This window comes from Hermetia illucens, chromosome 3, assembly GCF_905115235.1.
Source record: "Hermetia illucens chromosome 3, iHerIll2.2.curated.20191125, whole genome shotgun sequence".
In the NCBI taxonomy this organism is placed as follows: domain Eukaryota; kingdom Metazoa; phylum Arthropoda; class Insecta; order Diptera; family Stratiomyidae; genus Hermetia; species Hermetia illucens.
This window is the reverse complement of record NC_051851.1, coordinates 116,874,493-116,892,143: the sequence shown is the minus strand read 5'-3', so window position 1 is coordinate 116,892,143 and position 17,651 is coordinate 116,874,493. Positions and strand designations below refer to the sequence as shown.

Here is a 17,651-nt window from a genome sequence, read left to right as displayed (position 1 = left end):
GGACCAGTGCGTTTTTCACGCTGTTTTACCGGTGGCTTGATTCGCGAGATGGCAATCAACAGCCGATTTGAAGGCGCGATGGACTCATTGGGAACGACTTTACAGTTAGTGGCGGTGGTAAAATGTCGGCTTCTGACAAGAATATAGTCGATTTGCGTTTTACTGTTCTCGCTGTATAAATTGTAATAAGATGAGACAATTGTTTGATAAACCATGTATTCAAGTACGAAGTCAAGAGTGTCCGCAAAATTGATTATACACTCGCCACCTTCATTGGGCACCCCAAACCCTTTTACTCCATCGCATCTGTTGCCGTCTGCCTGTTCACCCACATGACCACCGCCTGCGGTGATGATATAGTCATCAGCAGGCACGGTCTTTGCATCGAGAAATTGCCAAAAGGCATCTGGTGAAGAAATGAATAGTGCGATCATCTGGTATAATGGTGAGTTCATCAGTCTGTCATCAAATCGTTCGACATCTTTAATGGAGTCATGAAAACCCTCTCAGATCGCAGTGGCACCACTGTATTGAATGTGTGGGCTGTCAAAATAGTGATGTTTATATCTATTTTTACCGCATTTTCCTTTTGTGTCACAGCTTTGGGCACCAAACCATCGGGTTTCTTGTAGAGCGCAGATATCAATCAGTCAGGGTGGCAATATTAAGACACGTATACTTGGGGATTTTAACAGCCAAGTAGGGAAGGAGCCCGTATTCAGGCGATACGTTGGCTCCCATAGCTTACACGAAAAAACAAATGATAACGGACTGCGGACTATTCAATTAGCAGGGTCACACGAAATGGTTGTTGGAAGTACCTGGTTTGCGCGGAAAGCGGTCCACAAACATACGTGGGCCTCTCCAGACGGGACCACTTTCAACCAAATTGACCACGTGTTGATCGAACGCCGCCATCTCTCAGCCTTGATGAATGTCAGAACATATAGGGGGGCCAATATAGACTCGGATCACTATCTCGTTGGCATGGTGCTCCGAGCTCGAATAACAATACCACCTAGAATCCCCTCTGACAATCAGGTGAGAGTGAACACTGAAGCCATCCACAACACAACCCTCCGCGACACCTATAAGAGGGAAATGGATGCCGCAATAACCGCAGTCAACAGAGGACCTGGAGATGAAGCATCAACTAATGATCTTCACAACCACCTGAAGAACGTTATCATGGATACGGCCACAAATATACTTGGCCCCAGCCGCAAAAGGAGTCGGAACGGCTGGTTTGACGATGAATGTAAGCTAGCAACGGAACGGAAGAATGCCGCATACCGAGTAATGTTGCATTCTCAAAGAACGCGGGCACGCGCGGAGACTTATCACGAACTCCGTCGAGCGGAGAAGCGACTTCACAGACGGAAAAAAGAAGCCTGGGAGAACCAACAAGTCTGTGAACTAGAAAAGTACAGGGAGCAACCGCACCAGGCGCAGAAGTTTTACCAACAAGTCAGCAGGATGAAGCCTTATACACCTCGATGCTCATCCTGCCGAGACAAAGAGGGAAATCTGATTTCCGACAGAATAGGCATATTGGAGCGATGGGTTGAGTACTTTGATGAGCTACTGAACAACCAGAACATCGGCGAGTTGGAGGTCCCGCCAACTGAAGACGACGGACAAATACTGCCACCACCAAGTTTAGGAGAAACAGTCCGTGCAATTAATCGGCTAAAAAATCATAAGTCGCCAGGAGCCGATGGAATTACAGCCGAATTGGTTAAATATGGAGGCGACCAGTTACACCAAGTGGTTCATCAACTTGTGCTCAAGGTATGGGACAGCGAATCAATGCCTGACGATTGGCAGCGAGGCATAATCTGTCTCATACATAAAAAGGGAGATATCACACAGTGCAGCAATTATAGAGGTATCACGTTGCTGAGTACCATCTATAAGATATTCTCCACTATCTTGCTAGGCCGGATAGCCCCATACGCCCAGAACATCATTGGCCCATACCAAAGAGGCTTCACTCCAGGCAAATCAGCAACAGATCAGATTTTCTCTCTGCGGCAGGCAATGGAAAAACTGTTGGAATATGGACAACAGTTGCACCATCTGTTCATCGACTTTAAAGCCGCCTATGATAGCATAGCCAGGGTAAAACTGTACACGGCCATGAGGGAATTCGGTATCCCGACGAAATTAATAAGACTGACTAGGCTGACCCTGACCAATGTGCGAGGCCAGATAAAAGCAGCAGGATCACTCTCAAGACCATTCGACATCAACAACGGTCTACGACAAGGGGATGCGCTATCATGCGTCCTCTTTAATCTGGCCCTCGAGAAGGTGATCCGTGATGCCGAGGTGAATGCAAGAGGTACGATCCTCTTCAAGTCCACCCAACTACTGGCCTATGCTGACGATATCGACATCATGGGAAGAACCACCCGAGACGTTCAAACTGCCTTCATCCAGATCGAGCAGGCGGCGCGAGATCTTGGGCTGCACATCAATGAAGGCAAGACAAAATACATGGTGGCAACGTCAGCACCAAAGACGAATCAACCAACAACATCAAACCGCACTGGTCAAACACAAGCACGAACAAGAATAAGGATAGGGGAATACAACTTTGAGACCGTTGACAATTTCTCCTATCTAGGGTCGAAAATCACAACCGATAACAACTACGATGATGAAATCCGCGCACGGTTGTTGTCAGCCAACAGAGCCTACTTCAGCTTACAAAGACTGTTCCGCTCGAAACGTCTCACCATAGGGTCAAAGCTCTTACTGTACAAGACTATGATCTTGCCAGTCCTCATGTATTCCTCGGAAACTTGGGTTCTTAGCAAGAAAAATTGAAACTCTTGGCCGCGTTCGAGAGAAGAATCCTCCGAAGAATTTTTGGCCCCCTACATGAGGATGGACGATTCCGTAGCCTACACAATGACGAAATCTATGAGCGATACCATGACCGTCCGGTTGTGGATAAAATCCGGCTCAATAGGTTACGGTGGGCGGGTCACTTAATCCGTATGGATGAAGATGATCCCACCCGGAAAGTCTATAAGGGCAATATCTATGGTAGGAAAAGAAGACGAGGCAGACCCTGCCTAAGATGGAGCGATGGCGTGGGCCAGGACGCCAGACAGCTTTTAGGGATATCGAATTGGTGGACCTCGGCGCAAAACCGGGATGTCTGGAGTTCCTTATTAAGGCAGGCCTAGACCGGATACCGGTTGTTGCGCCGTTGATGATGATGATTTGTTGTGCTCGGACTAATTTACTTACATCCTGACGCCGTATATGCGTCAAGAATCCGTGCCCATTTCTCGACAGGACCGAGCCCCGTCCTGCCCCGTTGACTAAGGTGAACACCCTATCATTTCTCCGGAACCTAGGAATCAATGCGAACATTTTAATTTAACGACATTGGATGCATTTGCTTAGTCGGCCTTTTGAGACGCCTGTCACCAAGAGAGATCGAGTAGGATTTAGCATAGTGAAATAACTCTAACCATGCTTTATTTATTTCGTTCCCTGATGTCAGCATTTTATTTTGTTTTATTAGGGATAGCAGAAAGTACGTTGCGTCAAACCCTAATTTTTTGTCATTGTCACGTGCTGAGAAATTCGAAGTTCTAAGCGGAGTGTGACAATGTTGCGTTCTGTCACCGATACTATTTATACTATAGGTGACACTTTTCATGGCGCCTTGTCCAGAGGACGTGAAATACTGGACCACGGCATCTTTCTTCAAACATCTCAACTAAGCTGATGGCATCTGTTTACTGTCATGGTACCTCGCCACATGGACCTGGATATGGAAAGAGAGTCTACAAGGGTCGGACTGAAGATAATCATCCACAAAACGAAGGTTCTCAACCTGACGAGTTATCGCACTCTCCTATCTGCATTAACGTACAGAAATTCGAGGGTGTCGATCAATTCGTCTATGTCGTTAGCGGTGTTTCTGCCGGTGGTAGCATCGAGCTTGATACCTCATGACGTTCTAACTTGAGACATCGTAAAACTAAAACTACTTTGTCGTCTTTTTTAAAGTAGCGAATTGGGAACTTACGTTTGTCGGGTATAGGTTTGGGGCTCATTGGGATGAATGTTTCCTTCTTCTCGATTTTTAAATTTGGCAGAATTCGTTCGGCACAAATTATTGGGAACTATGATATATAAGATCTATAAAATAATTACTCCCAGCTTGAAGACGTTTTTGGTTTATGTCACACGCTAAGTGCCAAGTAAGTGCTGAAGTATTAAACCACGTGAGTGAAAGCAGGGTAATAATCTCGAGCGAGCGCAATGCTGACCACATTGCCTCCAACAGTGTGTTACTGTGGTGTACCGTTACGGACTTGAATGAAGTGCTCTAACACACTTCAAGGCCCTGATCCAATATAAATTGTTGCGCCACCGATTATTATTATGATCATGTCGGAAACAACGCTGTTTGGGTTTCACCCGACCATACATTGTTCTAAACAATCCAGTTCTGTTCAGTTATCATTGACATTTTTAAAGTTGTGTGTGCAACAAAACCTTATTAGAATCGATGTCTGTCTGTCTGGCACACCCCATTTACTCGGAACGGCTAAATCAATTGTATGAAAAGCAAGGAAGAAAGGGCAAGGGTAAGCAAAGTAATCAAGTAAGTCATTGGCTACATGGCAAACAGCATGGGACCAGGCAAAGAATGGCCGATGGGCAGGCTTATCTGAAACTAGATAAGTAAGTAAACTTCATGAAACCAGGGCGAGATGAGTTACGATTTCACTGAGCCTCTAACCGGGTATGGTGGCTACAGGAGGTACCTTTATAGGTTCGACATTGTTGTTTGTGATTCTAGGGTGAACTTAAGGGGGGTTTTCCTGTCAATTACTGAAAATTATAGTAATGTACTATTATTAACTTTATTTGAACAGCTATCGGTATGGAGGGTATTTCGGAGCCCAGATACCATGCCAGCCCCCTGATTTTTTTCAGATTTTTCGGTTGGGTAGTTTCTGGGAATGGGTTCGTTAAAAAAATGATCACTTTCAACCCCCGCACTCCCCACCCTGCTAACAAATGTCAAAACTAAGATCGGCTTCGAAAAGTAAAAATCGAGATCTTTAATTTGATACCCCACATGACTATATTTGATAAAAAAAAACTTTACACGCCCCTTTCACATGTATGGGGACCCCCCCTTAAATTCGACGTAAAAGTATGTAACTCACTACATGCGTGAGCGTTCACAGTTCCCATTTTTCTACCAAATTTGGTGTCAAACGCTACAACTGCCTCCGAGAAAAATGCGTGTGACGGACAGACAGACAGACGGACAGACGGACAGACGGGCAGACGGACACAAAACGTTAAAAAGTAGGGAGTTAGAGTTTAGTAAACAGTCTCACTTCAAATGAACGTTTTTTACAGATATCTGAAAGGATGTCATTGGGAATCACCATCATCATCAACGGCGCAACAACTGGTATCCGGTCTAGGTCTGCCTTAATAAGAAACTCCAAACATCCCAGTTTTGCGCCGAGGTAAAAAAATTCTTCGGAGGATTCTTCTCTCGAACGCGGACAAGAGTTCGCAATTCTTCTTGCTAAGAACACAAGTCGCCGAGGAATAAATGAGGACTGGCAAGATCATTGTCTTGTACGGTAAGAGCTTTGAACCTGTGGTAAGACGTTTCGAGCGAAACAGTTTTTGTAAGCTGAAATAGGCTCTGTTGGCTGACAACAACCGTGCGCAGATTTTATCGTCGTAGCTGTTATCGATTGTGATTTTCGACTCTAGATAGGAGAAATTATCAACGTCTCAAAGTTGTATTCTCCTATCCTTATTTGATGTTGTTGGTTGGTTGGTTTTCGGCGTTGACGTTGCCACCATATACTTTGCCTTGCTTTCATTCTCTCGATCTGGACGAAGGCAGTTTGTACGCCTCGGGTGGTTCTTCCCATGATGTTGATATCGCCGCATAGGCCAGTAGTTGGTTGGATTTAATGAGCATCGTACCTCTTGCATTTACCTCAGCATCACGGATCACTTTCTCCAGGGCCAGATTAAAGTGGACGCATGATAGGACATCCCCTTGCCGTACACCGTTGTTGATGTCGAATGGTCTTGAAAGTGATCCTGCTGTTTTTATCTGGCCTCGCACATTGGTCAGGGTCAGACTAGTCAATCTTATTAATTTCATCGGGATCCCGAATTCTCTCATGGCCGTGTACAGTTTTGCCCTGGCTATGCTATAGGCGGTTTTAAAGCCGATGAATAGATGATACAATTGTTGACCATATTCCAACAGTTTTTCCATCGCTTGCCGCAGAGAGAAAATCTGATCTGTTGCTGATTTGCCTGGAATGAAGCTTCTTTGGTATGGGCTAATGATGTTCTGAGCGTGTGGGGCTATCCGGCCTAGCAAGATAGTGGAGAGTATCTTATAGATGGTACTCAGCAACGTAACACCTCTATAATTGCTGTACTGTGTGTAATCTTCCTTTTTGTGTATGAGACAGATAATGCATCGTTGCCAATCGTCAGGCATTGATTCGCTGTCCCATACCTTGAGTACAAGTTGATGAAGCACTTGGTGCAACTGGTCGTCTCCATATTTAACCAATTCGGCTGTAATTCCATCGGCTCCTGGCGACTTATGATTTTTTAGCCGATGAATTGCACGGACTGTTTCTCCTAAACTTGGTGGCAGCAGTATTTGTCCGGCGTCTTCCGTTGGCGGGACCTCCAACCCGCCGATGTTCTGGTTGTTCAGTAGCTCTTTAAAGTACTCAAACCATCGCTCCAATATGCCCATTCGGTCGAAAATCAGATTTCCCCCCAGGGATGAGCATCGAGGTGTATAAGGCTTCATCCTGCTGACTTGTTGGTAAAACTTGCGCGCCTGGTGCGATTGCTCCCTGTACTTTTCTAGTTCATAAATTTATTGGTTCTTCCAGGCTTCCTTTTTCCGTCTGTGAAGTCAATTCTCCGCTTGACGGAGTTCGTGATAAGTCTCTCCGCGTGCCCGCGTTCTTCTTACTCGGTATGCGGCATTCTTCCGCTCCGTTGCTAGCTTACATTCATCGTCAAACCAGCCATTCCGACTCCTTTTGCGGCTGGGGCCAAGTATGTTTGTGGCCGCATCCATAATGACGTTCTTCAAGTGATTGTGAAGATCATTTGCTGATGGTTCATCTCCAGCTCCTCTGTTGACTGTCGTTATTGTGGCATCCATTTCCCTCTTATAGGTGTCACGAGGGCTGTGTTGTGGATGGCTTCAGTGCTCAGTCTCACCTGATTGTCAGAGGGGATTCTAGGTGGTGTTGTTATTCGAGCTGCCAATGAGAAAGTGATCCGAGTCTACATTGGCCCCCCTATATGTTATGACATTCATCAAGGCTGATAGGTGGCGGCGTTCGATCAACACGTGGTCAATTTGGTTGAAAGTGGTCCCGTCTGGAGAGGCCCATGTATGTTTGTCGACCGCTTTCCGCGCAAACCAGGTACTTCCAACAACCATTTCGTGTGACCCTGCTAATTGAATAATCCGCAGTCCGTTATCATTTGTATTTTTGTGTAAGCTATGGGAGCCAACGTATCGCCTAAATACGGGCTCCTTCTCTACTTGGCTGTTAAAATCCGCAAGTATGATTTTGATATCATATCTGGGACAGGCTTCGAGGGTTCGTTCTACTGCCTTGTAGAAGGTATCCTTCTCCGACTCTGCAATCTCCTCTGTAGGGGCGTGAACGTTAATGAGACTTATATTTCTAAACTTGCCTCGCAAGCGCAGAGTGCATAGCTATTCGCTTATGTTTTCAAATCCGATAACAGCAGGTTTCATTTTTTGACTGACTAAGAAACCTACTCCGAGCACATAGTTTCCTGGATAACCGCTATAATATATGTCCATCGCATCTCTTGTAATGCTGTTATATCAACCCTATATTGGGACAGGGTATCGGCTAGCTGCTCATCAGCTTTATCTCTGTACAGGGAGCGCACGTTCCATGAGAAAATGCGCAAATTGTTAATCCGTTGTCGTTTCCGGGTTCGTCGTTGTAAGATCCATCCTGTCCGAGCCTCCTTTCGTGGCTTCGTAACATCGGTTTTGCATGTAGGGTTGTCAGCCCTACCCAACACCCAACCTGGAGGACCAGTTGGTGCATTTTGTCCCGTTTTTAGGCGCGGGAGACTCACCTTCATCCTTCTCCAGTTTTTCATAAAGAAAGAACTCCCAGCGATCACCACGTGGAGGTGGAGATAGGGTTTGGTAGTAGAGCTGTTGGTGTTGCTTCAGCAGGCGTTTCCCAGATTTTATGCTCCATCGTGGGTACCAATCCCCGCGTCGCCCGGGGATCTATACTAGCTTTGATCTAGAGTGTTTAACTCTAACTCCTTGCACTTCGAATGGCAACCTTGTGCGCATATTGTATGAAACATGGATAAAAATGCACTAGTTTTGAAGAAAATATGCGTGACAAAAATAGGTTTAACTTTACACACATTTGAGCCTATTTTATTACCACATTTATAGTGTAAATTTTCAAAATACACCAGAGCGTAATTTTACTTCTATAATATGAGGTATTTAAATGCCTCATATAATAACGGTAAATTTACATCAATATTTTTTAGAGTGTAACAGAAGCTGTTCGGACTGTGTTTGTGCTATTTTCGATTCCCGATTTGGTCTTACAGCTTTGATTAAAAGTATAATCTGCATTTCATATTCGTTTTTCCAAAATTTATGTCGCCAAGATTACATGTACAAAGTAAAATTAAAGCGACGTGATGCTGGCTTCATTCTTCTTGTTCTTCCAAATATATTTCGTTTTCTTCGCAAAACTATATGAATTAAGCCTTCAGCAAGGATCAGAGAATATGAAGTTGGCAGGAACGAGCAACATGTCTTCATTTCAAAATAAAACAGGTGCGTTTCTAAGCAAAATCGACCTACGAGTACTTGTCAAATGAATCCAATCGCGATTCTTCTGGCGGCGAGGATAAAGGCATTCGGCACCAAACCCACAGACCTTTCATTGTCCAAATTTCTGAGGTCTTTCATGAGATTCGAAAAGGTTTTAATGAAATGCAGCATAGCATAATGGAAACTGTAAACATTCGAGACAGAAATAAATTTTGAAGATCTTTTGAGGCAAAAGGCAATTAATTCCTTCCTCATTCAACTTATTGTCAACCACATATTTAGGTGAGCATTGATTCTTAGAGTTGTTAATAACTAAAAATAAACATCGAAATCGTTTAGATGCCATTGTCGATATGCGTTTGGCTTTGAGTAGCACTGAACCAAGGATTCAGTAGTCGGTAAACAATATACCGTCACAAAAGTCGTAATAAATTTTATTAATTTAACTAATCTAATCAATGAAATCTGAAAATAATGTAATAATCTTATTTTAGAATTTTATATCAACTTTGATTTGATGCACTACACTAGTTGTGCTCCCGAAATACGTATTTTCTAATACAAAATATAACTCGGTTATAGGAAAAGAATAACTAATCTACTTTTGATTTTAACTTTATATGCCTGTTAAATATAGAGCAACCCAATAATTTATTTTACTACCTAACAATTGGTCGTCGATTATAAGCCAACAATTTGATCAAATGGTTCCTCAGCACTAAAATAGTAACAATATTCTAACAAAATGCACCCATCCAATAATAACGCAATTGTTGTAGTCGCAAATTTATAATAAATTCTATTTTAGAAAACAGGTGAGAGGCCTTAGGTTATTCGATTATCTACAATAATATCTAATATTTCTTTCAAAAACGTTGGCCCCATCGGCATTGGCGAGTTTTTTTCCGATTGTAGAAAATTCATTGAGTATCAAAATAAAGTTATGAGGAAAATGCTCTCGTCTAGAATACCTACTTCCCTTGAACCTGCCTTAACTGTAAACCATCACACATTATTTAACAGAATAGAGGGATATTTGCCCATTATCGAGTTTCATTTCTAGTCGCTTATTCCATTCTCAACGAAAGTTTTGTCACTTCCTGAAGAATCTATATTTTGTGCAATGTTCGCTTTCTGCCGGTTGACAATTCTTATGAGTTCACTCTTCATTATCATGCAGATATAAATGTAGTAATTAAACATTTCTCCGTAAACTCAGAAACTTGATGGGATTCCCCATTGTACAGTAGACTACCAGTTTTGCACTGAAAACGGGTTATACATTCTGCGCTACCTACTTCTCTCGGAACTACTATAAAGCTTCTGATGCGTCGTAGTTGACTAGAAAGTGATTGTGAAATACGAATTAGTTGATTGGATGAAACTTGGACTCAAGCACAAAAGCTTGGGTATTTATTTATTTTGAAAAATAAAAACTTGTAAGATACTTTGCAACAATTTGATACAAAAGTGCAATTGTAGTTAGAAGGGGGAAGTAAACTTTAGTGTACCATAGTTTACTGATTAAGCAAAGAAGTGACGGAAGTTTGTGCGTGTTACTAATTCAACTCGTCGTCGTCTATCCAAATCCAGGCTATAGTCGAGGCTAATAACAAAATAGACAAATCAAGGGTCATTGCGCATTAAAACCTTAAAGCAAACAGGTATGTATGCGAGGATCAATGTATATTAAAGAATTGTCTCAATCAACACATACCACACACACTAATTACATCCTGTCATAAACATTCATAATTCTGATTGCCGCATGATAAATATGTATAATGAAAAAGAATGCATCTATACAGTGGTTCAAACGCATAATCGGACAAAAAATGATTCATATTTTTAGCATGTTTTTTGTACTAATTTATCAATTTTTTTTTTCAAAATTTTTATGCATCTTTTATATAATGAACAGACCTTCCAAGGGAAGTATGTAACGTAATATATTTTCATTAAACATCCCTATAAAAACAGACCAACAAAACATAAGCAAAAATTTAAGTCAAACAAATAATGGGACAAACGCTTCAGAAACGGGATTTCAATATTTTGAAACATTTTCTTGTGCTTTTATCACTCCTTCTAAGCGCCGGGGTATCGAACGCACGGTATTTGCATCATATTTTGGAGAAATATTAATCCACTCCTGGTTTCAGAAATTTTGGGACAGTTATAGATGAGTCACATTTCAGGAACATAGGAAATGTGCCTGGGATGATCCTCCTGATAGATGGCGAATTTATCCCATATATTCAGCCCCTCAGCACTTTGCCTCACATTTTGCTTTCAGAGCCATGCAGATTAAATTGTGTAAATAATACCTGCATTATGAAAATGTTAAAAATAATTTGAATTAAGAAACTTTTGGGTATGTATCGTTTTCCAAAAGCCAATATCCTTGTTAAAATATTCTTTACGGAGCTAAAGCCATGAAACTTTTTTCACTTACTGATGTATGGCGTTTTCCCATCTATTCTGCTATGAAAATTATATTCCTCAAGAAAATTTTCAACCGTTTCGGCACATTTGTGTAAACACAAAACCTTATTAAAATCGGTTTACTGTCTGTCTATCTGTCTGTCTTTCCGTCACACACATTTTTCTCGGAGACGGTTGTAGCGATTGGAACCAAATTTTGCAGAAAGGTAGGAACTGTGAACGCTCGCGCATATAGTGAGTTACATCCTTTTACTTCGAACTTAAATTTTAAATTTTTTTTCATCAAATATAGTCATGTGTAGTATCAAATCAAAGGTCTCGGTTAGTACTTTTCGAAGCTGGCCTTTAGTTTTGACATTTGCTGAAAAGGTGTGGAGTGCGAGGGGGGTGGAAATTAATAATTTTTTTAAGGAGCCCATTCTCAGAAACTACCGAACTGAAAAATCTGAAAAAAATCAGGGGGCTGCTAATATATGGTGTCTAGGCTCCGAAATACCCTCCATGCCGATACATGTTCAAATAAAATTAATAATAGTACATTACTATAATTTTTAGTAATTGACAGGAAATCCCCCTTAAGTTCACCCTGGAATCATAAAGTCGCAGCAATGTAGACTACAGCGTAGAGTATGATTCTGCCCAATTTGGTGAAAATCGCACTATTTCTAACAAAGTTATACTATGTCAAAACTGTGGCTCCTCTGCAAATCCAAAACTATGAATGCCAATATCACTTGAACGTGGATATTTTCACATAATATACGCATATTTTATGTGCTACATGCTAATGGGACAAATGCACCCTCAAATCCCTTATAAAATAAATACACAAAACCTTTCATACCTGAAACGTCTAGCTTCCGGTTTCCCGACTTGTTCCAAACTGTTTTGAACCATATTTTTCAATTCATTGGCGGTTAGAAACTACTTTTATTAACTTCTTCTAGAATATGCCGCTCATCATGTTCGTCGAGTTTTTTTCCTGAGCAGTTCTACTCTTATTTCGAATTTGAAAATATTTGTTTATAGTGTTTAAACTGGTTTCCAACAAACAAATTTTCAGATATTTCGGACAGTTTCACCCCCTCCAAATAACTTTATTATTAGGTGGCGTATTTCAAGAGTTGTTCGTTTTGGCACCAACAACCATTGCTTCCATATTCTTTTCTTTCCGATGAAAACTTATATAATGCTTTTAAATTTCAAATCATACAAAGTTGTATCTACCAGTAACAAATAATTCCACCAAAAAAGTAACATCATCTAGTGAAATTCTGCTGATTTATGTGTTTGTCCGATTATGGGTTTGACGTGAATTTTTGCCTATACTTTGTTATTTTGATTTTTTATAATAATTTTGAGTGAGTATTTATTATGCTATATACATCTCTTGAAATTTTGAAAAAAAAAATGATAATTTAATACAAATCCACATGCCCAAAACATGGAGCACCATTTGTCCAATTATGCGTTTGATCCACTGTCATGTATGTGTCAATTCAAAGAATCCTGAAATATGAAATACTAGAATACCTGTCAACATGATTTTCTACCCAACCCAATATAATTTTACTCACTTTTATTTTCGTCCTGCCAGTGGCCTCGCACACTCTACAGGGTCAGCCTACTCAGTCTTATTAATATCACCGGGATGCCGAATTCTCTCATGGCCGTGTACAGAATTACCCTGGCTATGCTGTCATAAGCTGCCTTAAAGTCGATGAAAAGATGATGCAACTAATGGCCATATTCCAGCAATTTTTCCATCTTTTTCCGCACAGAGAAAATCTGATCTTTTGCTAATTTGTCTGGAGTGAAGCCTCTTTGGTATGGGTCAGTGTTGTTCTGAGCGTATGGAGCCATCCGGCCCAGCAAAATAGCGGAGAATATCTTATAGATAGTACTCAGTAACGTGATACCTCTATACATACTTGCTGCACTCCATGACATCCCTCTTTTTAGGTATGGGACAGATAATGCCTCAGTGCCAGCCGTCAGGCATTGGTGTAGTTGGTCTCCATTGTTAAACAATTCGGTTGTAATTCCATCGGCTTCTGACGAATTATGGTTTTTACTGCTGCATCCATTTCCCCCCATAGCTGTTGTGGAGGGCTGTATTGTAAATAATTTCAGTATTCACTCTCACCTGATTGTCAGTGGGGTTTAGAGGTTGTGTTGTAATTCCAACCCGGAGCACCAAGCCAACAAGATAGTGATCCGACTCTATATTGGCCCACATTTATCAAGGCTGAGAAGTAGCAACGTTCAATCAGTGAAAGTGGTCTTGTCTGAAGAGGCCCACGTATGTTTGTTGACCGCTTTTCGCGCAAACCAGGTACTTCCAGCAACCATGTCGTGCGATACTGCAAACTGAATAATCCGCAGTCCGTTATCATTGGTCTCCCGATGTAAGCTACTTGACTGTTGAAATCTCCAAGTATGATTTTGATATCATACTTGGGACAGGCTTCGAGAGCCCGCTCAACTGTCTCGTAGAAGGTATCCTTCTCCGACTCTGCAGTCATATCTGTAGGGGCGTGAATGTTTATGAGGTTTATATTTTTCAATTTGCCTCGCAAACGCAGAGTGCATAGCCTTTCGCTTATATTTTTAAAGCCGAGCACATGGTTTACTGGATGGCCACCATAATATACTGTATAGGGGCTCATCTCCAAGAAACCGGTGTCTTTCCAGCGCATCTCTTGCAGCGCTGCCATGAAAAAATGTGCAAATCGTTATTCCGAATTCATTGTCGGGTTCGTTGTTTTAAAGTCCATCTTGTCCGAGGCTCTTCTGTGACTTCAGTAACATCGGTTTCCCGTGTATGGTTGTCAGCCCTACCCAACCCCCAACTTGTAGGACCAGTTGGAACATTTGTCCCGTTTTTAGGCGCAGGAGGCTTGCCTTCATCCTTCTCCATCTGCAGTTTTTTATTAAGAAAGAAATTCCAGCGATCACCATGTGGAGCTGGAGATAGGTTTTGATAGTAGAGCTGTTGGTGTTGGTTCAGCAGGCGTTCCCCAGTCCAATCGCCTAAAAAAGAAATTGTCTAGCTGCGGTCCAGCTTCTGGTCTGAACTGTAGGCGGATTTGTTGTTTTGTTGTGTTTTGCGAATTACAAAAGGGAGCGTATAACATCCGCGAACCGGTTCGGTCACAGTGCTCCTAGGGTAGAGGTGGGGCCGCATCTGAAGAGTTGCCTCCGCCCTGGTAAGAAACCGTAGCCGTCTTCGCCCTTCTTTTAATTTAAGCTTTCGAGGTTGTATACTCCATCGTGAGTGCCATTTCACTTTTAGACCGCCAAGATGCCAATAGCGCAGTTTCAGTTTACATCTCCATCGCAAATAAACCAGATTACGGTATGGTATTTCCTACAGTGCATGACCGAAATGGGAGTTTAATCATTACCACCACTAGTTGGAAAACTTTATACTTCATGTGAAGGCAGCTGAGTAATTATGGATAACGCCACGGTACATACATGGGAGCGCGGAAACGAAGAAAATTTTGTATTGAGTTGATTTCACCACTTCACAAGTTCAAGAGCATATATGCCAAATATGCGGCGATGTGCTTCAAAATTTATTTATTCCACCAGGAATTTTATTTATTTCATACCGAAATTCATATGTACAGGAAATTTATTCTCTTGTCTCAGAAAAGCATTTACTTGACCTGGAAATGTTATATATTGGGGCTGTTGTGCTTTCTTTCCAATCAGATGGTGATGTACCCTTCGAAAGAACGCGGTTAAAAAACTAACTACAATTCTAATCCTATCTTTCTCCTCGACTTGATTCTAGTGGAACCAACTTGCAGGACAATGGTTTAAAAGTAATTTATGGGACCACCGTTCGTCAAACTGGTTCACTTTCTACCAAAACTTGCACTGCCTCATCTTTTTTTAAAACTTGGATACTAATAATATCTGTTCCTCTTATTTCTTTACAGATGATCAGAACCTACGTTTCCTTCCTTGTTGTCTACGGTAATATAATACAAAACAACAGCCGTAATGTTGCAAATACTGGCTGATATATTTCGCCTGTTTGGGATGCTGCTCCTGCTATTTAAAATTCTAAAAACAAAATCGTGTGCGGGAGTGTCAAGGCGCACACAAAGCCTTCTAGCAATAGTCCTTCTCACGCAGGACTTAGTCGACATCGGATTAAGAATTCTTCTTGTCATTTGTGCCGTTACTATAATCATCTTAATCTATGGACCATTCTCACACACATATGATGAATCACACGACACATTTCCTATTAAATTACTACTTATTCCATGCTTAGCACTAGCCTTAATTCTAAACTACGAATTCACTTGGTATCAGATCCTGTGGGCGTTCCTAATTTACTTGGAGGCAGTAGCTATTGTACCGCAAATTTGGCTGACTCATAAAGTAGGATACACTAAGTATATGGGCGTTTATTTGCTGTCGCTTGGAATCTATAGCGCACTCAACATGTTGTACTGGATTATTATCTTCTTCTGTTTCCATAGCGATTCCAATGTACACCTTATCAGTAGTATTGCGTACACTTGCTTCTTTATTATTTTCCTGTTTTTAAAATGTAAAAGTAATAAGGATGAAGTCAAACTAGTGAATGTCAATGTAATAGACTATGAAAAACCTAGCCCCTTAGATATAAATATTGACAATAAGGATACGCAGCTGGCAATTAAGAAATGGGGTAGGCCAGATAGGTGGTAAAATCAAAAAAAAACTAAAACTATTAATAATTTTGGGAAAATATATTAATAGGCATAAAAATATTGTGACTTAAATAGCACCACCACTTTGTAAATAGATTACCAAGGATATGCACTCATTTGAAGAATCTCAAGAATTGTTAACTGTACTATTTATAATATGTAACTTATATAACTTATGTATAATTCGCTTATTATATTTTCACAAAACTTTCGAAAAAAAAATTCATTGATTTTACTGTGTAATAATTATAAATAGTAGCCGATAGTAGACTCTGATCAGTAAAAGACTCTGTCAATTGAACAGAAACTAAAATTGAAATGATTTATTTCACCGGGGGTGTCCCTCGTCCACGATAACTAGTTTAGTGGAAGGACCTCAGGGAACTGGGGAAGGGGGTGTGTCCCCGGGGGTACACTCGTTCCTGACTATTGCGGCCCGCTCCCTTGTACACGATACACTGGTTATTTTTTCATGGAGAATAAACATAAATTAATACAAAAAAAATCGACGAAATAACAGGGAAGGAGGAAGAGCTGAGTGCATTTGGGCGGAGCACAAAAATGCATCATTCACCGCAGCGATCAGCGAAAGAGGCAGTGAGGGCTGACATACCCGATGTGTCACCGGAGCGCCCAAATAAAGAGGAAGCCTCATCAACTCCAAAACCTTGTAGGACCCCTGTTCCGGAAGAAAGCTCAATGAGAATCGCTAGTCATGAGCAGGTCCTAGCTAGAGCCCAAGATGAAAGGCTCATCAGAAAATGCGCAGCACTGGTGAAGCGTATGCGGTCGACAACGTTCCTAAAGAGGAACGTCAGCAAAGGCGTCAAAAACAGGCTGGGTGGAACTGTACCAACTATTGCACTGCATCTCCTTCTATAGACGAACGTGGAGAGCAGCGGAAGACGATTGGAGGGCAGAAACAGCCGCACTCCCCGCTCAGAATGCTGCTTGCGTCAAACGGACCGCAAATAGCCCACTGCAAAGTGAATTGGGGAAAAAGCAGAAAGAGGACGCCGTACCCGAAGGAATTAGCTTCCAGGGCCCAAAAAAAGAAGGCGAAAAAGAAAAAAAGACAACTGACCTCGCCGCCAGTGACACGTCTGTCCAAAGGCAAGGAAGCTGTCAACCAAAAGCCAGGAGCGGAAAAGACGAGGAAACGAAGAAGGGCTAGACCGTCGACTCTGCTCATTAAGCCGACGGAAGGCAAGACATTTGAGGAAGTTCTTAGTGAAATCCGCTACAGGATGAAAGCCGAAGACAACGGAGCAGAGATATATTCATACGGAAAACGAGGAGTGGCGGAGTTCTCGTGGAACTGGGCCCAAAGCCGACTAACAGGAGTACGTTCTGCGATGCAGTCAAGGGGTTATTGGGTGAGAAGGTTCTTGTTTGCAGCCTAGAACCCATGTGATCTCTAGAAATCTGGGATCTTGACTGCCTCACTGAAAAGGTCGAAATAGAGGAGGCGATAAAGCGTGAATGTCCAGAGGTAACCAATCCCCGGGTAGCTATTACCTCTGTAAATGCTCGAGGCCAAAAGCTCGCCGTGGTGGGAGTTCCCGAGCAATGTGGAGGAAACTCGA

The 17,651-nt window shown here is 41.9% G+C and overlaps 1 protein-coding gene across 4 annotated transcripts in view; it reads left to right on the top strand.

Moving 5' to 3' along the window:
* LOC119652272 (ER lumen protein-retaining receptor-like) overlaps window positions 1–16,287 on the top strand; it is a 33,936-nt gene extending 17,649 nt beyond the window's left edge. Inside the window, exons 1-2 of one of the 4 annotated variants that reach the window (XM_038056259.1) lie at window positions 9,960–10,520; window positions 15,299–16,287. In XM_038056259.1, the coding sequence (XP_037912187.1) occupies window positions 15,365–16,063 (699 nt within the window). In that variant the 5' untranslated portion in view covers window positions 9,960–10,520; window positions 15,299–15,364 and the 3' untranslated portion in view covers window positions 16,064–16,287. Of the gene's footprint in view, window positions 1–9,959; window positions 10,570–15,298 lie in introns of those variants that run through there. The other 3 variants (XM_038056261.1, XM_038056258.1, XM_038056260.1) reach the window with 3 other exon arrangements.
* The last annotated feature ends 1,364 nt before the right edge of the window (window positions 16,288–17,651 follow it).